This window comes from Harpia harpyja, chromosome Z (genome assembly GCF_026419915.1).
Source record: "Harpia harpyja isolate bHarHar1 chromosome Z, bHarHar1 primary haplotype, whole genome shotgun sequence".
In the NCBI taxonomy this organism is placed as follows: Eukaryota; Metazoa; Chordata; class Aves; order Accipitriformes; family Accipitridae; genus Harpia; species Harpia harpyja.
The window spans coordinates 1,600,118-1,623,911 of NC_068969.1; the positions used below are offsets into that span (position 1 = coordinate 1,600,118).

A 23,794-nucleotide genomic window follows, 5' to 3' on the forward strand; every position below is an offset into this window, starting at 1 on the left:
CCCTCTACACTTCTTGGCACAGCCATAAGCACTGCAGTCTTGCAGATCTGCCAAGAATACTGACTACCCAGATACAAGATGTATTAACCCAAATCCACGCTTCAACTGAGTTAGTAGTGGGAGAAGCAAAGCAAAGCAAAGCAAAACAAAACCACATATATGCTCCAGGTGAACGATCAAGCCAAATTTTGCAGTGCTAAAATAAGAACCATTTTCTTGCCTCTTTTGGATTAGGTTCCTTCCCCAGAATTTTAATATAAACAACAGAGCACACAGCTGCTGCAGAAACACTGTCAAACACATCATTGATGTAAGCACTGTAACATCATGTTGAGAAGAATGACATAATGAATGCTCATTGTTTGGCTTGGCCAGAAAGTATTTGAAGTTTAAGGAACTTTGTCATTGGATGGCAACACTTATTCTGCTTGTTAAATACCTGAAAGCACTTGTAACTAATATAAGGTTTCAACTTTTCAAGTTATCTGATTTGAAATCTTGCCATTGGAGAACTCCAGACATCAAAACAATTACAACACAACAGACTTTCTTTTCAAGACTTCCACCACACGAGAAATATTTAGATTTTGTATCACTGAAAGATGTTAATGATTTTAGATAAAAATCAAAGTTCAGGAAGCAATGTTGCCTGTCTGAACTCAGTAAAGTTTATCTAAAGCAAAGCTAACTGTGAAATACAAAATTACTCTAAGAAGAAAAGGTGTTTCATTAACAATCTTTACAAATCCACTTCTGAAAAGTGAAAACAGTCTTGATTTTAACATATTAAATAACACCCTGATCTCACGCCACCGATACAGAAAAATAAGGCATAATTAAGTTTCCTAAATGGTTGTTTTTCTTTACATTATTAACCTGTCCAATTTCTACAGAAAATGTCCATGCATCAACACCCATAAAAAACCTCACAGAAACTAACGAAAAGCTTGGTAGATCGATGTAGGTGGCACAAAGACACCATCATTCATGGTGTTTCCTGCCCATTTTGTCACCTGGAGAGCAGCTGGTCCCATCATCTTGCAAGGTGAATTCTGGAAAACACGAACACTTGTAGGACCCCATGGTGTTTATACACAAATGCTGACAGAGCTCCCCACCATAGATAAGACATTCATCCAGGTCATCTCCAGGCAGGTTATTTGACAGTTCAGCTTCACTACTAATGGACAAAGCTTCCTTGTGATCTTCCGTCTCTGAAACTACAACAGAACAACACTTGCTGGTTCTCTAACAGGTGTTTTAGCATGAGGACTGTACAGTATGGAGCATTTGGTCACACAAACTCCAGATACAGTCAAATCTACCCAAAACAGTTACTCCACAGACAAGAGCAAATAAACCCAACCTGAAGATAAGACCTTTGTGCTGAAGGTCCACCACCTCCTTCCGTAAGGCTAGAGGGACAGACATTTTATAGGAGCCACCGAGAAACAGGGTGACCCTGGGAGGTCACAAGCTCACATTTCACACTAACACCATTACTATTGTTATTTGAACCAAGGTATCACATTGAAGCCCCATCTGAAATTGGCCCCACTGAAGAATGACACTGAATTCCTAATTTCAGGAGAAAACTTAGCCGGTTGGTTTGGAAACTCTTTTCAACACCACTATTAATTTATTGGCTACTTCTGTAGCTAGCATTACAGACATTCTGGGACCTACTTAATAATGACATGGCTATCCTACCTACTGCTTTTAAACACTGGCAAAAGGACTATCCTTTCATTTCCTGACCAAGATTGACAGGACTTTCTGCGATACTAAAATTAATTGTTCAGTGATTTTCTCATCACAAAAGCTTTCTTAAACACATACATGAAAACTTCCTTGCTCAGTGAGGTCTCAGCTAGGTCAAAATCAACCCTTACATTTGTTGGTGAGAGAAAATACACATTTAGTTCATGAGAAAAGAATGGACAAAAATTGAACCCTAGCATATGCAGGAGGTTACCATGCAACTCATGCATGACAGGTGGCTACAGAGTGATGCTGGAAGGAGCGTGACCTTGGGCTGAGGGAGGAAGCATAGCTGTCCAAACTCCAGATTTGTCATGCTCCCTTTGTCATGCCTCTTTGGCTGCAGGGATTTGATTTAGGTCTTCAGCATCACTATGTTCATATATTGAAAGAGTGAAAATAAACTTGCAGTGCTCTGGGGCTTCTCCAGAGTGTGCTGTGAGAAAGCTGCTGTGATGTTCAGCAGTACAATAGGAAACCTATTCCCAGGACATTTCATTGGTATCATAATCCATGGGACTACTTTGTCTGGAAAAAACTCATATTTTGCTTTATGCAGAATCATTCAGGATTGCTTCTGCTAAAAGACAAAGACCAGCTTCAACTTGCTTCTTACCAAGGGCTAGTGGCAGGTCTCTGTACTATGTGGCTTGGGGGGAAGAAACACACAAAAAACCCAAACTACTAAAGAAGGTATGTTTTAAGGATCAGAAACGCCTACATATTTTTTTCTTTTTCAGAACTGTTTTAAGAACAAGGAAGTCTATACTTGATCTGAGAGGGAAGGTAACTGTGCTCCTGTAGCATTACACCTTCCAGCACCTCCCCATACGACCACGTGAGACAGAGACTTTATATGCAATGTCTTCAAATCATAAATGGACACTTACCCTTCTCAGGTGTCACTGTTGGCAAAGGTTCAGGATGCCTTTTTATTTCTGGATGGATAAAGTGATCTCCGCCTTCACAGCAGGACAGCATCACATGACTGCAGGGGTAGCCCAGATTTATGTTGGACTCACAGGTTTTCCCCTCACTCCTTAATCGCAGGCCCAGGTTACAGCAATCGCAGCATTGCTACAAAAGAAGGAGACTATCAGTAACAAAGATTTAACACAGTCTGCTTCAGGGATGAGCCCCCACACACACTTGGAACTGATCTGCACTTTCTTTAACCGTGGAGCATCTGGAAAAGGAGTTAGGGTTTAGACAGTTGCAAACATCAAAGCTTTATTTGTGCTTGGTTTTGCCATCCTGCACAAATGGGTCAACTGCAACCAGGCTAAACACAAAGTCTCGCTGTGACAATGCAACTTCGCATGCAAGGAAGCAGTGGTGCCACAGATCATCTCTTTCTAGCTCTTGCACACAGCCATTGCTTTGTATATAGTATATTATAAACAAAATAATACAGATCTATACCTCTTTGCATTAGATCTAAAAAAATGGTTAGCTATTTGAAGCAACGTGAAAGGAATTGTAAATATCTTGCCTGGTGTCCTCAGCTGTCCTGGCTGTGCCCCCTCCCAGGTTCCTGTGAAAATTAACTGTATCCCAGCTGAACCCAGGACACACGGACATAAGGATCAGCAGCAGCATCTGAGCTCTGTCAGCACGTCAGTAAAGACTCTTTCCTCGATGCACCACTGCCCTGCAAACCTACTATGACCTTTAATTACCTGACTGTCCTGGACAGCATCCCCCTGAGACAGTGGCTAGAGAAAAGCCAGGGTATATTTTATGAGCTATTTGCCTTCCTTTTCTTTCCTGGATGCATCTAAGCAGCAGCTTCACAGACAGGTTGATGCAACGGGGCATCCCTGAAATGTAGTCTCTTGCAGTTTCCTCTGTTGCAGGTGGCAGACAAAAACGGTGTTATGCTTTACTCAGTCACATATAAATATATTGCATAGTCAGGCCACAAAAATAAATCAATTATATAAAATTCAAAAAGTCTATACTGTGTATGCATAGTTGATACCTAATCAAGCAAGGAAGCTGAGGAGCTGTAAGTCTCTGCTACAGAGACATACAGGGGCCACATATGAATTGAAGATGCCTGTCTGGATTTAAGTGTAAGTGTCCTGACATCATATGTATATATTTAGATGCTTTCACTGACAGTACAGTTATAAAATGCAGAGACTGTTTCCCTCTGCAACTCCTTTGATAGTCAAGACATCCAGCCCAGCAGCACTCATTTATAGTTTGCAGCTACACTGAAACAGCCTCTCTGAACCAAGAGAAGTGATTTCAGTCTATTCAAATATTCAGTCTATGAAAAGGCATCAGACACATAATTCAAACTGGCAGCAGTTAGCTATGTCAACAGAAAGTCCAAAGATGAAACAGAAGAAAACTGAACTAAGCTCCCCTTTCCCAGGAGAGAGATGTCTGACCTGAGGAGAGCAAATAAGAGAGGCAGTGTTGTAAGGGTTGGACACAGTATGGAAATGGAAAGGAAACACATTTCATGATTAGCAATCCTAGATGGGCATTCACCATTAAACCAGAGTCTGCCTCCACCAGGGAGACAGGGAAACTTGTCCACTAACAGCTCAATCTGCAGAAACTCTTCCGCTGAGTCACTTTTTTCAAGATTCAAACACTGTAGCTTTAGGGTTTCTTGGGCATTGCACACACAATATGTATCCCTTGCATGTTCAGCCCAGTACCTATGACTACAGCTCATATTTTATGTCCCTGCTTTCTAATCTTGTAAATCCCCAAACATCATAAATAGTAGACATTATTCACATTTGCAAATATGCACAGCCATAAAGAGTTGCCTTTATGTGCCCAAATACACATTTGTGAAAAATTTACAGTACAGGTCCTGAAGATGCTGAATTATTTTTTATACTAAATGGGCTAAATCATCTTTAAAAAAAAAAATATAACTATAATGGATTGTGGTCAGGCTAGAAAAGAGAAAAATCCTGTTTTCATCCTGTGGTGGTGCAGCCCCCTGGACCACATTGCGACGTCAGGACCAGCCAACATTGTGTTCTTGCACAGTGAGTTGGGGCAGCCCAGTACCTTCTCATCCTGGCTATGGTACAGTGAGTCAGGACAATTAGGCATCCCCTAATTGCACCTGAAACTCCTGTTGCCTGGATCCGTACGTGAGACTACTGCTGCTTGGATCATGACTCGCTGTTGTGGTTACCTGACAAGAATTATGGCTGGAATGAAATCACACTGACCAAAGTCAATAATCATCTTGCGAACCTATAAGCAGCGGTCCCAAGTGAGGCCCTTTGAGCTCTCCTGGACCACAGCGGGCTGCGTCCAGCATCTCCCTCTGAGGGGGACACCTCTCAGAGCTCACAAACTCTCTAGTTGGTGAAAATCGGAGGACTGTCACCAAAAGCTGACAACAGGACCTAGGCTGATATTCACTGCTTGAGGCTCAACCCTTCGCCCGTTGAGAAACGCCATGACATTTGATGTGAATATTTCACTGAACTCGAGGGGAATTTTTAACAGGTATACCTCTGTTTATCTATCTATCTATCTATTTATCTTTGTATCTGTGTGCGTGCATGTGTGAATTGACCTAGGTATATTCAACTGAATCACTTTGTAAATGTTAAATTAATCAGTGATTAAGTGCTACTAAATCTTGTCTTTTACCTCAAACTGTACATGAACCTCAAACCGCTGCTACACACATAATCCCTTAGACGTAAACCATTGACCAAGTTTGGGACTAGGAGTGGATCCAGCCACACCTAATCTCCAACAGGAGTTTAGAAAGCAAGGGGGTCTTCCCTGAACCTTGTGACTCAATGGGAGGGTCTCCCCTACCCTTCGGTACCCCTGGTCTTTGTACAAATCATGAAAAATCAATTCTAACTCAAATTCTCTTTTGTATGTTTTTCCCTTACTCTTTTACATTTACGGTCTCTATATAAATCATTCTAGTTTGATTCTAACTTGATTTTTCTTTGTACACTTCACCCATGTATTAAGTAATAGAGTGAACCTTGCCATCGAACTTTGTGAAGTCGTGCTTTTATAAATTCCTATTAAATCACTTTTGCTAATACCTTTGATGGTGATTCTTTAAGCAGTCCAAACCACTCATTCATGACACATCCTCGCCAAATCCAGAATCCCCAAATTCAAAATTTTATGAATGGAAAATTCTACTGTCTGTAAATATTTTTAGGTTTGGTACAATTCTTTCAGCTTCAATATGCAAAATAAAAGTAGTTAAGGATAATACACGTTTTTACTGAAGTATTGTAAAATATTGGAGTATTTGCCTTGAAGAATACGGCTTTTTTCAGTCACAGTTTTGATTCACAATTTATCCCATGTGCAGGCATCACAGAGAGTATTAAATCAGTCATACACTTTTGGGTTCACATGTTTTCCAGATGAATACAAGTGTCTCATTTTCCAGTGGAAAAACTTGTTCGTCGAAAAGTTCCTGCTAAAATGCAAAAACTTGGATATCTTGATCTTCTATTAGCTACCTTTTGAACTTCATCAGAGTTCTACCACTGATTTAATAACAAATACAACTATTTTTATGTTTAACTATGTTTAGCTATAATAAAATCAGAAAGCCGTTCTTAAAGTCTCAACAGGCTCAATATTTATTCATTTTTATTATTTTTTTCAAGGAGTAGCTGTAATGGCTAAAGGAGCTAAAGAGGAGGGCAAAGCTGTTCCTTTGGTAATTTTACGATTTCAGATGGTGTCTCTTGAAGGAAAACATTACATCGGAACTGGCACAAGGAGCTATTCCATGAGAGTATTTTGTAACTTTTTTCAGTTCAGACAGGAATGATGCAGCTTTCCCTCTCCACTTCTTTCTGAGGAATGGCATGTATGATAAGACTTACTCTACAGCTTGTGCTCTGTCTGGCATGCAAAAGACCCATGGTGAAAACCTAAGAATAATAATTCTGTCACACTTCAGAAATATTAATTGTCTTCTCTCAAATGCACAAATTCTCTTTTTATTCTAATGGTGGACTCTAGACCCAAGTAAATAATAGTTCTGAAAATGACAAACTGGCATAGCTAATTAAACTTTAAACTCCACAATAGACATCCATGTATTTTGCTTTTCCAGTGAACAATTATCCACAAGATCACCGATATATAAGAACAGACAGAACTAATCAGTTTCCTGCTGAGACAACGGAAGCTGCATTTAAGCTGAGATATAGCTATGTAAATTATTATCAGAGTGAAATGAATTCTGAAATGCACCCTTCTGGTAAAAACAAGACAAGCGAGCAAGCAAGATGCTGAATCTTCAAACTGGTTTAAATTGGTTTGGCTCCACTGATTCTCATAAAGCAAATCTCATTTATATAAGCTGAGGCTGTGGCTCATGATTTGTGATTTGAACCATTCGTTAATGATCTGCCTTTATTTATGAATAAAAGCTTCCATCATCATCTAAAATGCTTGTTCCTCTAGTCCATCGTTTTGTTTAACTGAGAAATGAGGCTGCAATTCAACACCGTAGCCAAGCAAACTGTTCAGTAATGGGTTTTGCATTACATCTGCGATTAAGTTTTGCCCTATCATTTCTAAATTCTTCTACACCATAGATATAAAACCTAAAATGCTCTTTTCAGCTACTTCCAAAGTGAGGAAGCGAAAATAATACAGCAAGTTAAAAATGAAGACGGAAATAATTCGAAACAACATTATTGTGAAGTTCTAAAAGGGGCTGCATCACCAGGCAATTGAAACCTAAACGCAAACAGTGTAATTTCCCTGCCACTTTATAATTCCTACAACTTTATAATTTTCTGTGCTCCATAATAATGTATGAAGAAATTACTGCTAAATACAGGAAACGAGGACACCTCATATTCGGAACAAAACCAACAGAAGCATCAGAGCAACCTACCTTATATGATGATCCTCCACAGGGATCGCTTTCCTCTGGTCCACACACATCTCCTTCCTTCGCAGCAATCATGCCAGCCAGGCAGCTGTTCTCCTTTACGGTGGAGACGCAACACTGCTTCTGAGCAATTCTGCAAAGGATCACGGAGGTCAAGCGTTCACTGACATTAAGACATCAGGATGGGATGCAAAAAAACCCAGACCTATTGGATTCACAATACAATCCACAGATTTTGTCTCTGACATGTCAATACTAGTATAATACAGACGGTACCACTGACCTTTGCAGGATATACTTTTTTCTCTTTTCTAATAAAAAGATGTACTGATAAATGCTCAAGAAGTCTTGTGTTTAGGTCACTGTCTCTCAGAGTCTGGTCACCAATATCCCTTACAGCTCATCTATGTTTGTGCAACAGATGTTTCCCTCTTCCCCATGTTTTCCTTCTCAGAAGTCTTCAGAAGGTTTCAGAAACAGAACACAGACAGAAACCTTCTTCCCTGGAGAGAGGGGAAAGGGAAATGCACCTGTACACACTTACTTCTTCACCAACCAGAGGACTGAAGCTCTGGACAGGACTTGAGGAAAGTGTCACATCACAAAACCCCTATAAAATCTCCTTTATAGCCCTGCAGATCGTAACCCAGGATTTAAGCTTTCCTCTAACTTCAGTTATCAAAGAGAAGGTTATGGGTGACTTGATCACTGTATATGAAGTACTTTGAGAATGTACATTTCCTATATTCGGCTCTTCAAATCAAACATTTAACAAGATTCACTGAAGGCTGAAATGAAACAGATTGAAAATCTAAATGGCAAATTCCTAAATGAAATTTAATAGATGTTCATTGAAATAATAAAATACTCTTCCCTACTATTTTAAAGTCTATAGTGGATTTCCTCCCCGTCCCTTCAAAGAGGTATGTGCTTCTTTCATTCATATCCAAAAGGGCTGACAAAATCACATGGTCCCTTTGGCTTTGCTCCATGACCCTCTCTCTCAGTCCATGCAGGATGGAGACTAGCAGCGCCCCAGGAGGGGTCTGTGTCCAGTCCCGGGGTAGGGAAGGGCCCGTATGGTGGGGAAGGGCGAGTGAGGACTGAGAGCTGCAGGCCACAAGAATTCTCCTGAGGGGGTTAAGCTGAGTACGTGACCTGTAGATTGGGCACATGTGACACGGATGAACATGTTAAAACTCAGATGAAATAATACATTATGTTATAAGTAAGGGCAAATTTCTGTTCTGGACAGATCTGGTGGCATGAAGGAATTAAGCAAAGTTTTTCTTTTTCCAAGATAACCTTGATGTCTAACCATCTTTTGCTGATGCATTGTCACAGGGCACACTGCCTTATGGGGTACCCTGGTAATGATGAATGGGAGGTTGATACATTTTAACAGCCAGTGCCTCATAGCAAAGCAATTCCGCAACAGAAATATTTGCAAGTAAACAACTTTTGTCAGTAAGATACCATTATTACTGCAATAAAATACAGTTGTCCTAGGAAACAAAACCTTTTCTTTTCTGAGCAGAATATATTTCCTATTACAGCTTCCATCCTAATGCTTCAATTAAAAAAAAAAAAATAAAGAAAGAGAAAAAAAAAGGAAAGGGATGTCTCTTATTCTGGCAGAAACAAGCCAGTGACAGCCACTTGGCCACTTTCCCAATACCAATGGCCTGTTGTGTCAGCTTTACATTGATATTTTTATGCCGGATAGCATAAGAGAGGTGTAACCAGGAAGCAGTGGTTTGAGTTTGATTACAGCAAAGGGATTACTACCTCCATCTGCTTTGTTTTCAAGGAAGTTGGTTTTCTAATCCAGTATTAACCGCCAACTGGAGAAATACAATTTTTTGAGCAATGAATGGTTATTACCCAAATATATTCCAACACCAGTAATTTAACTATTATTGCTTACATAAGACATCCAAACTTTCATTAAAAAATTTTAAAAAAAACTAACTGAAAGTTATTATCATTTGTAGAAATGACAAAATGCTACTAGAATTGTCTTTATATGTGCAAAGTGTTTACCGTATTAAAACACTGAAACCTCTATAGGTTCATGTTCACGTGACATTTAGCCATGAGAGATTCCTTTTATGTACAAAATACATAGTAGAAACAGTACTGTCTGGAGCACTGGAGTATCACTGGCCATTTTTTTATTTTAGTACTTCCTTAACTATCAGCACAGCTCAGTTTCAGCTACTCTATTACCAGAAAATGAATTGGGAACAGTGGTAACCACATTCTCTTGTTTCTTCTTCACAAACCTACTCTTCGCAGACCAGATAAATGAGTTGTTGGTTCAAAGAAGATTCAGAACATTCCTGCTTTAGGGAAAGAGTTAATGAGTTAAGATCAGTGAAATGACATCAATGTATTAAACTGATGTGGGTCTTTAATTGGGACACAGTGTTAGCAAAAAGCAGGATTCATACTTGTACAGCTGATGTAAATGCCACACAGATAAACGCTGCTCTGTTATGATAAAACACATATCAATTATGAGATTATGGGTCAGATGAGATTTCATCTAGCCTAACATGCTATTTCTGATAGAGCTACTGGTACAAGCTCTGGGGTTATTTTTACATCCGGCTATCAATTGACTAAGAATTTCCTGTAACTTGTTTTATTTGAAGTTCATTCACCTAGTTACTACACATGATCTCTTTTAGGTAGTCCCAGTTCCCATCCTGAAGCTAGTGTTGTTGGTCACTACACAGAGGTAGGCCAAGTTGGCACATGAATGTCCAGAGACATCAAGATACGTCAATAAGTAGCTTTAACGTTTAAGTTTTTACCACTTGAAAACCCCAACATGGCATATGGGAACAACAGACACCTCAATCTGCAACCTCTGTACAAACAATCTACAACCTCAGCAGACACGGGAGGCTTCACTCATTTGCCTCAGCTGAAAAAAAATCAATCTTTCAGTGCAGTGATGGTCACTTGTAAAACCCAAGTATTTATAGAAAACTATCCTGGCTGAACAGTAACTGATTTTTACACTTAGTATCTATCTTCTACTTTTAAAAATCTTTAGATACTGAGTTGAATTAGTGGCAGAGTCTTGGGAACTTGCATTACTTGCAGGCATTCTGGCACACAAAACAGTGCACTTGAGGTTTGGATACGTGCACAGTGACCAGCTTTGCACGCTGGCACATCTCCCAGTGGGAGCAGTAAGTTTTTGTCTATGCTTTCAAGGTTCTGAGGCCACAGATTTGAATACTTTTTCACATGAAATGTTTTCTTTACACACAATATTTACAGGTCGTTTTAAATCTTTAAAACAGGGACACAACTGAAATTTTGAAAGTTAAAACAACTGAACTCCTGATCTCTATTCTTTTAAATCCCAATAGATTCACAGGGACTGAAACATTTAGGATCTGGCTTTTTCATCTAAACCCAGCCTCAGATGTGCAGGTGCAACTCATTAATGTATTGGATTTGCACCTACTTAGGCCAAGGCTGGAATTTTTTAATCTGTCTTTACTTCATAGACATGAAGTAAAGTTGGTATGTGTCAGTTATGTCATGCCAGATCCTGGGGTGGGGAGGGATTTTAACCTCCCAGTTACTTCAGAAGGGTGCAATGATACTAACTTTGATAAAACCGATTATGCCAAGCTTTTTTAATGCTGAAAATGTTGGGATCACTCTTAGAGAAATCCATCTGTCTTATGTTGCACCGTGTGAGTCTCAGATAACTTTACCTGCATCCCTCCCTAAGGCCTGTTTCAGACTACAGGGGAGGAGAGAGAGATGGGATGAATTGCAGCTAGTGTAAAATGTTGTCCACATTACTCTGCACCCATTCTTCTTTTCTTGCTGTGCAGTTTGAATCTGGCACCCTCACTCAGACCTGATGCTACTGATACCAGCAGCATTATCAAGGCATATGATCCCCCCTCCAGCTGAACATAGACATCAGAACCAGCAGCCATTCATATCAAACAATGAATGCATCATATAATGATATGGATAATCATTGCACTTAGCACTTGCCAAACGGAAGACAAACTCTGCCCTTCTATTTATCTGCAACTCCACAGATGCGCATAAAACTGGGAAACAAAAATTTGTGCTCTCCTCATGAGAGATGGAAAGAAACCTTAAAAGTCTTTTATTTAGATTAGATTTTGCGGAAAGGGAGGGGGAAATCCTTCTTTCTAATTTGCCATGACTTATTGCCAGTCTACCAACAATTTATAGAATGAATGAAACAATTCCCAGTCTCCTGGACATCCCACGAACTGTACAATCATTTGATTTCTTCTGAAGGGCTGCTCTCTTTGTTAATCAAAAATGCTCAGTTTTGCCTTACATACCTGCAAATATCACCATCCGTTCCACTTACAGGGATTTCTGTGCACTCCCCGTTGTCTATAGCCCACTGCTGTCCAGCTCCACAGCAGCTCTCAATCAATTCCTTTGTGGAACCTGTATAAAACATACACCCAGAATTTTTTGTATGGAATGGATTGGTTTTAGCTCTGTTTTCTTAATTGAGAAGATCTTTAAAATAAAAATAAGAAAAAGCTGAACTATTTTTTTTTTTCTTTCCACATTTCATTTGGTTATATACAAAAAAAGAGGCAACTGGTACCTGCACTATCTTGACATAATCAATCACCTGGTAATGTCTTTCAGGCAGGAACAGCAGAAGCAAATTAGAGTTTTAAATACAATAAAAGACATAACTGGTTTGAAGACAACTCCAACTTTGACGTCTCTGAACAAAAAAACCCTGAAAAGTCATGCTTGGCCACTTAATGCAAGTTGATTTAATAAGTCATTATGCTGTTGTAACAGTGCATTCACTACCACTAGCTGGGCTAGCATGAAGGTGTCCAAGTTCACAACAAACGAAACACAGTACACAGAGTGTATACAAGCTTGGCATATGGCACGCACAAGCCTCAGTAGTTCTCTTATACCAAACTGTAAATATGAAGTTTCACTGATGAGTAACAACAAACTGAAATACATTCCTTGTCACAGTCCCTTAAAGTTCTTAGTATTTAGCAAGGGTGCTTTTAGTAGGTTTGACATATGTAGCATTAAGAAATTGTTTCCATAAGGCAGAATAAGAAATTTCACTCCTCAGAATTACCTAGAGTACATATACCTAGAGTGCTCTACAGCTGAATATGAGGGTTCAGCTGGTTTAAAACCATAATGAAAAGGGTTTGAGAGACATAACTCTGACTCTGCTAATGAGCTCATGTAAAACACTGGCAGTAAGATGTAGTAATGCTGCACTAGTTTTTACATTTTTCCTTGTGGATTTCCACTTCAGATGTAAATTTTCAGGTTACAGTGAAATACGACTCAAACTAGTGGATTTGCAATTTACTGCATACCTACTATATAGATCAGATTCAGGCCACATCAAACTGGGCAGAAACAGTATTTTTTGGAGTCTGTACAGAAGTTTACTTCATGATGGGACACTTGCCATGCTACTGGGGTGCAAACACCAAACACTAACATAAGCCACTAAACCAATGCTGGAGTGCAAGGAGCCTGCTCTGTGGCAACAGCTGGCAAGTGCTGTGCTGTGTCATCAGGAAGATTTCTCCTGCGACTGCTCACGCAGTGGATGGGCTCCATCGAACAAAGCACGCGGTCTCCCCCTCACCAGCTAATGGGTCCGCAGCAGGAGCTGTCTGCTTTGGGAACGGTTACACAGATACCGGGAAAGAAAATGATTAAGAGATGCCATTTAGAGAGACATGAGGTGCATTACAAATGCTTGGGGGCTGTAATTTCCCAGTATTGTTATACATTTCAACACACATCATAAAGATGGTATATCAGACCACAGGGCTCTGCTTTCTCCACAAAGAGTCAATGGCCCTGTGCTGATGAGTTGGAGCAGCACCTGCTCTCTCCATTGGCTCATCAGCACTGCTCCAGTTCCTTTTAAAGCCATTTATATGGATATAAGGAACATTTTGTGCATTTTATTCATACTTCCAGGCCAGCCTCTGGCATGGTTTGGTGTTACTATTAAGAGGAAAGAAGACGAAACCACCTCAAAGTTGAGTTGTAGGAGATGCGTGGGTGCAATGAAACTTGGGTAGCTCCACATCTGAGCGTTCCTTGACCAACAACCAGCAACCCACACTGCAGAACAACGTATTTTCAAGAACCCTCAGCCAGTTTTTAGATAAATCCCTCCTGAATCAGTTCTGCTTACAGCAGGAAGGGGGAACCTTTTTTTCTACAAGAATTTTAGGAAAAATGCCATTGCTGCAGAATGGCACTGCTGAAGGTGCAGCACTCTCCTGTCAAGGCTTGGCAACAAAGCTAAACATTTGAAAGCCAGCATCTGCTGGCCTGGCCTTGCACAACTTTGATCTGTCAGGGAATTGCATTCAGGTTGATAGGAGGGACTCTGCAGACATCCCATTTGAACTGAGAACCTTCTCCTCCTGCATGTAAACAGCAGTGTTAGATAGCAGCTTCTCCAATAGGCCAGATTTGATGAAAAAGTTAATAGAATCCTTTCTTTTGCCTGCATTTGGTATATGGTACCAAGTAAAATAATTTTTCTTTACAAAATTGTAACACAACTATAAGTGAGACATTTTTAGAAATGGCTACAATTCAAAACATCTGGGTATCCATGCTGCACAATTCAGAAGAAAGAGACAGCCTACGTTACCAGTACATTTCTGCTGTCATGTATTTACAGCAGTTGTTCAATGTTTCAAACAATAGTAGAAGAACTTCGTATAGGGTCTTGTAGAGCTAAGTAGTCATTAGATATCAAGGGTAAGTGAAGTGTAGCGCTGTGTTCAATGTTAAAATATATTGGCACTTACACAAACAATACAAACCTCCTCAGCAGAGGACTATTCCTTTGTACTTGTTGCAGTTAATTTAGGAGATAATATTACATTTTGGAAACTGGAAAGTTCTCATCACCAGCATGGCTTGCTTTATAAAAAGCAACTGGAAAAATTAAACACACACAAAATATACTGCTTGCGATCATGAAATGTCTGCTCACGAGAAAACAACTTTAAGAAACTGTATCTAACAGGAGGGAAAAAGAGGAGCAGAAAGAAAGAACACACGTCCCATTACTGATCAAGATCTTGCAGGAGAAAAATTACCAAATTCCATTTCCTTCTGTGTTCTTTGATCCCCGATAGGGTTCATTTCACGCACTCTATAGCAGTGCCTTAACAGCCCCGAGTCTGATTTGGCTGAGCAGTGTTGGACCACTCCAGTAGCCAGATGAAACACAGTTTGGGGGATAGTCTTGCAATACGATTAAGCCATGGTAACCAAGGACAGGTAGGGCTGCCTCCGCCAAGCCTGAGCCACCTGCAGAGGTGAGAAGGGCTCCATGGGGGCTGCTGCCTCACGCTCCACTCCCAGCTGCGCAGCGGTACCGCGGGAACTTCATTTCCAACACAGAGCCCATGCTCGTGGGCGGATGGGAGCATTAAGCATTTCCAAACCACAGCACCTGGTGAAAATATTTCCACTTTTTAATTACATTTTTCACTGAAAAGAGAAAATGGTCTGTGGAAAAATACCTTCTTCATCGCTAACTCAGATGGCTGGGTGAGGGGAGGAGATTACAGCAAGCGACAAGGCATGGCTTCTCACAGCTGCAGCCATGTGTGCCCAAACCAGCAGCAACCTTGTGGCCCGGAGCACCAAACCCTGCGTCACCCACCGCCTGACTGCCATTCTGCCCCAGCCCTTCTGCATTTTTTGTTAGTGCACCAATTAACAGTAACTCCAAAAAAAGTAGTAACAGTTTTGACAGCTGACACTAAGAGGGAGAGTTGGGCTTCCAGGAAAAAAACCATCCTTTTTGTGCCCACAAACTCCAGTTGTGCAACTCCATTAGGTTACAAAGAGAAGGGGAGAGGCCTTATGGCAAGTGAATGCCACAGAAGAATACTGTGCACAGTAAGGACTGCAGATGAGATCCTGGCACAGACAGCCTCATCTCTACCCTAAGTCCTTATTTACATGTTGAAAAAAAAAGGAGCGAGGGGGAAAAGATGGTTCACTTCACACTTTTGTAAATTTTACTTTGTTTTCTTTAAGGCTTCAAGGAGAGTCAACCCAAACCAGACTTGAAGCCATTGCACCCTCACCCTGTGCAGCCCAGCTGCAGAGGGGTTTTGATGACCAAAGCCATTTCTATCCTCCCACATTGCCACATTCATGCTCACATACAAGGGCACATAGCACCATAACAAACTGCAACTGGACTTCAGTCTATGCAATGCTTTCATTTTATGCAGCATGTTAACAATGTTAAAATGTTCTTGAGTCTTGAAAGCTGTATTATGTGTGAGAGTTGCTATATGACATGAGAGGGATGATATATGCAGTTAAACTAGGCCGGAAATACACCTGGTACCAGATAATTACAAAACATTGCTATAAAACAGTTTTTCAACATAGCTTTAATTCAGTCACTTGGTAGAAACTCCATTCATTTTACCAGGGGCTGAAACAACTTTGTTGCTACAGTATTGCTAGGTTTAAAACACAAGAATACAGTAGAATTTACTAATCTATATTGCAGTAATCTACATGATTTACAATTCAAATAAAAATTAATTACTCATTCTCACTAAAGATTCAATATCAGATTGCTGTACTGAAGTGCCACACTATTAAGCAGTCATATTTTCAAAATATATGGCCTTTTGTTATGATCTTATGAATAATTAAATCTAGAATGCACTTATAATAAAATGAACAAACTATTGCATTTTATCTCAATCAGGAATTAGAAAAACTGAATAATTCATAATAGGACTCACACTCATTAGGAAGGATTTATGATATTTTGATTATACATTAGCAAGAACAAATATGTACAACCAGATAGATGCACAAGACTGAAGGTCACAGCTTCTACGCTGGATGGAGACTTTAAGCTATACGTATAACAGACTTTGAAATACTTAAGCATTCAAACAGAGCTTTATTTATTTGGGGCTTTCAGGATATTAGCAGATTTAGAAGTAGATTTGGATCTGCTCACGGAAAACAAAGTCATTCTATTTGAGAACACTATAATCCTGAATATCTGTTATACTATGTACAGTTTTGATACTTCATAGAGTCATTTAACAAGATACCTGCTAACAGATAATTTGCTATTTATGAATTTCTTCACTAGGACAAAAAACGTATTTTATTTCAGGCTGTACTATAAAACAGCATCATGTCTCCTCACTCGTTTTCAATTTAGTAACTTATCTCCTACAATTATCAATCTACATCACTCTAAAGATATGAACTAAAGTACGTTTTGGCCTAATCTCAAAAGTTTGTGTATTTTTAGAGACATTTAGAATTTACTTCAAACATTTAAAGAAACATTTTCCCCCCATCCTTGACTGTGCCTTAAAACGTCATGTCTCCATGCTTGGTCCAAACCTGACTAGCGGTGGGATGGCCTCCCACTGACTCAGGGTCACATCAAGTTTTTCCATAGCCACATGATATCCATGCAGCTTTTACATGCTGCTATGCAGGAATTTCATCTTTCAGCTAGAAAAATCTGGTGGGGGCGGGGGGGAGTGTGTATGTATCTTAAAAAGTTTAGCTGAAGCTCAGACATTACACTGAGGAAAACACACAGTTAAAGGCTACTGAATTATTTTGCCCCACTCACACAGGAAACTATAAGTTTATTAGAATAACAAAGGAGACAAAAGGGATTTTCAAAAACCCTCCTCCCCTTCCCCCCCCCAGCGTTCACAAATTATGGTTTGAGAGTGATAAAACATCGGCCAGCTCTATGACTAGTCAAGAAGCGATTGAATATTTCAGTTTCTTGCCAGAGCTTTTTTAACATTAAAGTTTCACTGATTTCAGCTTCACCTGAATTTCCACTCAGAACATTTAAGAGGTTTAACACCTCTGATTTCACTGCTTACTGCTGTTCTCACTTTAGTTTTGCAGCTCTGCAGAACATTTGCATCCATTGACTAACTCCTGTTGTGCAAATACCCATTCTTTGAGCAAATATATTGGCTCACTGACTAAGCTGTTAGACATGTTTTATCCACCATTCACCTGTCCTAAATGTTTCTTTTGTCTAAGCAGAACAGAGACAGACAAACCTTAAGACTTCAGCACTTCTCACACGGTGCAAGCAGTGAGCACCGACCCCTCACACTAACCAATCCATCCAAGCCTTCCACCCACAAGTGGCAAGCGATGGGTTAAATCTTGGCCATTAGCTTTAACACTACCAAGATTTCATTCAGTTAAAATAAACAATTATTTTCATTTCTATTAAAATTATTATAGGAGCCATGACGCATTAAAGAGATAAAGACAGTAATTTTTATCTACAGAGAGACTCATGTAGGCATAGTGCAGGGGCTTGGATATAACCATTTGAGCCAAGATATAGGTAAAGTTCAAAACTTACATTACTCCCAAATAAGATCACCTATTATAGCCAGGGAAAGTAAGCACACCATGTTCCAGATGAAGCATGAATCACCAGGAAGATTGGCACTTCAGAGGCTGCGTGACGTTGTCAGCCCCAGGCAGCTACATCTTTTCACTGCTGGCTTTAATTTAAGCTGTTAATTGCTGGATCAGCACTCACATGCAAAAGAGGCAATGTTCATACTTCCAAAACTGAGCTGAGCTCTTGTTCTTATGATGAAGCATGCTATTCAGTTCCTATACCCGAGGAAAATAATTTATCTTCCTCAAAACTATAGTAGTTACTCTTTGGGCTGGGGGAGGCGAACTAAAAAACAACACAGGATCTTGCAAGGAAATGAGTTTGTGCACTAAGATTAATGTTGATGTGGAACCTTCTAGAAATGAGGCACTCCATTAAGATGCATCTTCATTTTGAGGATCTCATTGCTCATCCACATGGGAAGCTGACAGCCGTGGCTCTCAAGCTATAACATAATTTTGAAAAAAGCCACTGCACAAACTGCCCAAGTCCTGAGCTGGCATAAATCAGTCACCCCACCGAGCTCGGTGGAGTGGCCTGGCAGCCCAGCATCACCTGCATGAAGGCAGCAGCAGCAGCCTGCAACACATCAGGTTAACGAACCAGCCTCTGAGAGCAGTTAATGAGTCTCCCCAGCAAGACCCGTGGCAGATTATGACTTCCCAAGTAGCAAAACATGAAGGCTCACTCCTGAGGTACTAGAGTACACTAGCATTTTTCACGCCTCAAAAGAAAGCTGTTATTTGGTATAAAAGTTGATCCAGTGGTATAGGTTGCTTTCACCTGCGGCAACCACCCTCACCCACCAGAAATGAGTGGAGAAAGCACAGAAATGGTACAAAACAGAACAGGAGCAGTTTCCACCACCTTTCCATGAGCACACATGGTCAAGGAAGGGATCAAAGCAGAGTGCTGCTTTTCCTGTCTAGTCAAGTGCTTATGACTTGTTTCACACTCCCTTATAAAGAAAAAAAAAAGCACCTTGAAAATATGTTTATAGTTTTACATATGTCTACCTGCAATGCACCCAGCACATACATTTCATGAGAATTACTTGCTCACACTGGAGAAAGAGGTATTGCATTTCCTTATCAAATACCTGCCTGAGAACACAAAACCATATATTATGGCAAATAACGAAGAACTTCTTCACAGAACAACGATTAACTTGATAGAATTCTTCAAATACTGAAAAATACCTGTTTCCAGTGGGTCTTTTTTTCTGCTCCGATCTCTTCATCATTTAAAGCTTTAATAAATTTAAAAAAAAAAAAAAAGTCCTGTAGCTTTACCCCTTAATAGGTTGTCATTTCTTATCTTATCAACAGTCTGAGAGGCTTTATTAAATTCCCTCACTGAATTTCACCATTTGGTTGTGCAGTGTAACATGTTCTTAACTTGATTTATCTGAGATGGCTAGGAAGACATTTTAATGAGTAAAGGTAAAGAGGAGAAGAACATTTATCTTGGCAAAGATAGGGGAGGGGAGAGTGACAACACAGACCCAAAGCCAGCTGCTTTCCCTTGAAACTGAACTATCACTTACGTCATTAGGACTGGTTAAGCTTTCTTCAGGACCTGTTCCCAGATAAATTAGTGTATGGTTTATTCTGTGCAGGTTACTGCAGGCTCCTCAAAGTGCCTCAGTGTTCAGAAGCACATTTGACCCTAAATCTTACTGAAATGAGAGTGGTGCTCATGTGTTTCCATGATCAAATCCTCAGTTAGCTCACTGCTGGGGAAGGGGCTTTAACCCACGTGCACTCATTAGACTTTTAGGCTCCTCTCGTTGGAAATAACGAAAAAGCAGATTGCAGGAGAAATATAGGCTGAGCTGACAGTTCAACACACACCGCATGGCTTCAATCCAGTACCTAATCCTCTCCTCTTCTCCATCATCGTCTTCCATTCCTACTGGACTCAATTTGCCATGCCATCACCGCAGTAATGTAAGTGAGGTCCATCACACTTGCAGCAACCTGCCTTCATTTTAAACTTCATACAGAAAAGCGTTTTTCTACGCTCTCCTACTTCCTCTGAAGTCACCTGCGTCTCTTTAGAAATCCATCCCACCATTCATCCAGGACAAGTTCCTGTTATATTGCCTTCACTCCTTGGGAGGCATCTGCTTTCCATTTCAACCTGAAAACTCTCTGTTTCCTACATTATTCTTTTTTTCATAAATTCCTTATGCTGGCTTGCTTGGCAAAATATAAAGAGTTGTGTCTGCCCAAAGGCACAATGAAAAACTGGATAAAACAAACTGAATGTTCTCATTTTACTATGCACTGTACAATAGAGACATACATCAACATAACCTCAGCCAGGATTGTTTGGCAGATTTTGTTCAATGTGTGAATGAATAGCAACCTTATATTCCCTCTGGCTTTAGTTCTGGATAATCCTTGTAAGTCAAAACTTGTATTACCTGTGCCAGAGGTCAGATAATTTAGACTATGTTTGGTCTTTAACGTTTCCATGACAGCACCCTTTATTAGCTCCAGGTTGGAAGAAGGGGGGACAACTAAATAAATTCTTTGACCTTTTTCACCAACTAAAAACCTAAGCAATTTCTCTTCCTGCCTTTTAAAAATTTGGCTCATTTGGGTCTATCCTTCTGTCACTGAGTTTAAAGTGAAACAGTTCATACACAATCATCCTTCTATTAGCTACAATAATAACTCAAAGTAGGCATAATGTTTCTTGCCCTTCAGCATAGTCTTGGCCGTATTTTCCTCCTCAACTTTCCTTCCTCAGATATTGCACAGAGTATATTTATGCTGTCTATTAACTTTCAAAAGAGCTGAGGCTTTGGAAAGCCTGGTTCCGATTATCCTTGTAATTCCTGCCTAAAGAATTTTATCTTGGGGGAGAGCATGCTCTTTGCATGCTCCTTTTTGTGGCTAGGTAGGCTCCTTTCTTCAGAGACAGCATTTCCACCAGCCCTGTTTAATTTTAAAGTTAAAATTAAGAGGCATAGTGATTATCGGGGAATGTATTCATGAACTGTCTGTCAGAGCACTTGGGAAATTTAGGCAGGATCACTGAATCTGATGCAACTCAAGCATTTAGTAACACAAGCACTTTCAGTATGTTCTTAGCCAGTTACAAATTGAGCTGAGGTTGTAATGGTAATTAAATTACAGAAATAATATTCCTTTTTTTTTAAAAAAAAAAAGGGGCAAACAAACATAAAGAGGCAAATGGATGTTTGCGTAAGGCCTTAAATTTAGCTTACGTGCTCCCCCTACTTCTGTGTGTTCATCTACAGAAAAAAATCCATTAGTTTCACTGTGAAACTAATTTCAAACCTACACACTGCAATACTAGGGACAGCCATCCATCAAGACACGTTGCTGCTTTAAATTTAAGAGTGTAGCAGTGAAAAAGGTCTTAGTTTTGGACTGGGAACGTTGAATGAGGACAAGCCGAGCTATGGTGCCATTTTGGAGTTCAATTGCTTAACAACGCTAGACACCTTAATCATGTAATCCATGTAAATACATAATTTGATCTCCTATCAATCACACTAGAAATTGTACTTTTGTTTAAAGTCACAAAGGAGGATTGTACATTTGTATGTGAATTGAATCTTCTTCACTGGGGCACAGGTTACAGGTTTAGACACCGCAAACACACTGGCAGAGCCAACACACAAGAGGGAACTGGCTATGAATAGTCAGAGGAAGCCAACCCCAAAGTTCACTCATCTTTCAGGTTGCAGTTGTGAGATTTTAGGTATTTGAGTTTTGCAACTTTAGTAACTGAAAAAGAAAAATCCCAAACAGATGACCAGTGCTTAATCTGCTTCGATCAGTACAACCGCATCCAGCATAGACTAGAAATACACACTCTTAGCTGCACTCTAGGAGAGCCCATCCAGAAATTGTTCACAGAAAAACTCATGAATCATTTGGGGGGAAAAAAAAGGCCAAGATTTTCTTTCTCTTCATGACCAATTCATGTAAAGTACAAAACCAGTAAAATTCATCAGAGAAGTTATTCACTGTGAAATGAATGCTCATCTCTGTTCAGAATATTACTGAAACAAACTGGGAAAATTTACTCACTGACTCATCCCCAGCTGCTGGTGTCAGCTTGTTTTCTCTGCTACATTTCTCAACACAACTTTCAAAGTAACTTAATACAGTACGTTAACAGAAGCAGCAGCCCTAGCCAAACAGTCTTGCACACCTTGAAAACGTAAGGGCAAGATAAGATTACACAATGCATCAGTCAGTGAGCCGCAGCACGCCCCAGGAGCCTGACGTGTTCCTGGTGAAGTATGTGCCCTCCAGCTCTGTTGGGACAGGGCTGAGGATTGCTGACCAAAAAACTCTGAACATCAGAGGAAGGAAACCTGCGAGTTTTACTGAGTTTCTAATTAGTGCATAGGGATGCTTAAACTGAACAGAAAAGTTGTTGTAGGGCTCCAGCTCTCCTTATTTGGGTGTCCTACTGTACTTCTTGCTAGTTCTTGTCAAGTTTATAATCATAAATTACATTGTTTATTTATTTTATGATGTTCTGAAGAGGTCTCTCATTTCCTTTGGCTTTTCTTTCTGAAGTTCTGCAATCAGTGTTTGTGCAAGAATTTCAGCAATAATGATTGCAGCCCAGGGCATTTCCTGGATTAATGACAGGCTGGAAGAGTTGATGGCCCACGGTTCTGCCTTGATCCATTAACCCCAAGAAGGTTTAAATTCTCCAGGAAGCACCCACTGCCAGAGCAGTTATTGTGAAGGAAATTCAGTGGGATACTTTAGTCAACAGCAACAAAACAAACGTCCTTTTATCCCTCACAAACCTAGGAGGAAATATTAATTTGAATGGGCTGATAATGATGTTTAGAGTGTTCCAGGGGAATTTAGCAGACGCTAGCAGGAAGCACAGCAGGAAATTTCTCTTTTGCCATGCAGTATGCAACAGAACCAGAGCTGTTTGGAACAAGGTTTTTCAATTCCCTAAGAAATTAATGATTTGGGGTGGAAATTAGGAAAATGGAGTTTTTAACTTCTAAATGAAGCATCTTGTTTGATACTGTTACTGTGGTTTCACACAGGAGCTATTGGGTGACTCATTTTGCTCATTTCCACTTCAGACTTTACCTCCAGCTCAAACTATCTGGTCTCCCATGGTACAGCTCAGTGTAACCCCACTGGAGCCTTTGGCCACGATATACCAAGAGAAATACAATGGCATTAAGTGGCAAAATACAATGGCATTCCCCAATTCCTTCCTGTCAAAAATCTACACCACTCAGATCACACACAAAATTCATAGGTTTTGTTTCAACTCCATGTTCCTATTTAAAAGTAGCAAGTCATGCTCACTTGTGTTCATCAAGATTAACGATACTATTGTATACTTGCAAGCACTGTCACTGAAGTCACCTTCAAATAAGGCAACCATTTGCAAATTATTGTAAACTATGGCAGAAGTAGATGTTTTCACCTAAAGCTAGTGTTTAAATCAGTGCCCATGGAAGCCTACAGGCCCGGTCTGCTCCTTTACTAAAAAACTAAAGCACAAAGTCTTTGAATATGTAGAATAACTATGAACATGTTTATATTTAAGCAAGTCCTTAGTTCAGTAGCATTGATGAAACTTAGACATGTGCTGAAGTCCTTTGCTGACTCAAGTCCCATGAGGCG

The 23,794-nt window shown here is 40.0% G+C and overlaps 1 protein-coding gene across 2 annotated transcripts in view; it reads right to left on the reverse strand.

The window, feature by feature from the left end:
* The window catches only part of FBLN2 (fibulin 2), a 109,274-nt gene that overhangs the window by 26,057 nt on the left and 59,423 nt on the right, over nt 1–23,794 (reverse strand). For both annotated transcript variants that reach the window (XM_052778413.1, XM_052778415.1), the window contains exons 3-6: nt 11,995–12,106; nt 7,643–7,772; nt 2,652–2,838; nt 1,014–1,220 (exon numbers count right to left, since the gene is read on the reverse strand). In XM_052778413.1, the coding sequence (XP_052634373.1) occupies nt 1,014–1,220; nt 2,652–2,838; nt 7,643–7,772; nt 11,995–12,106 (636 nt within the window). The remainder of the gene's footprint in view (nt 1–1,013; nt 1,221–2,651; nt 2,839–7,642; nt 7,773–11,994; nt 12,107–23,794) is intronic.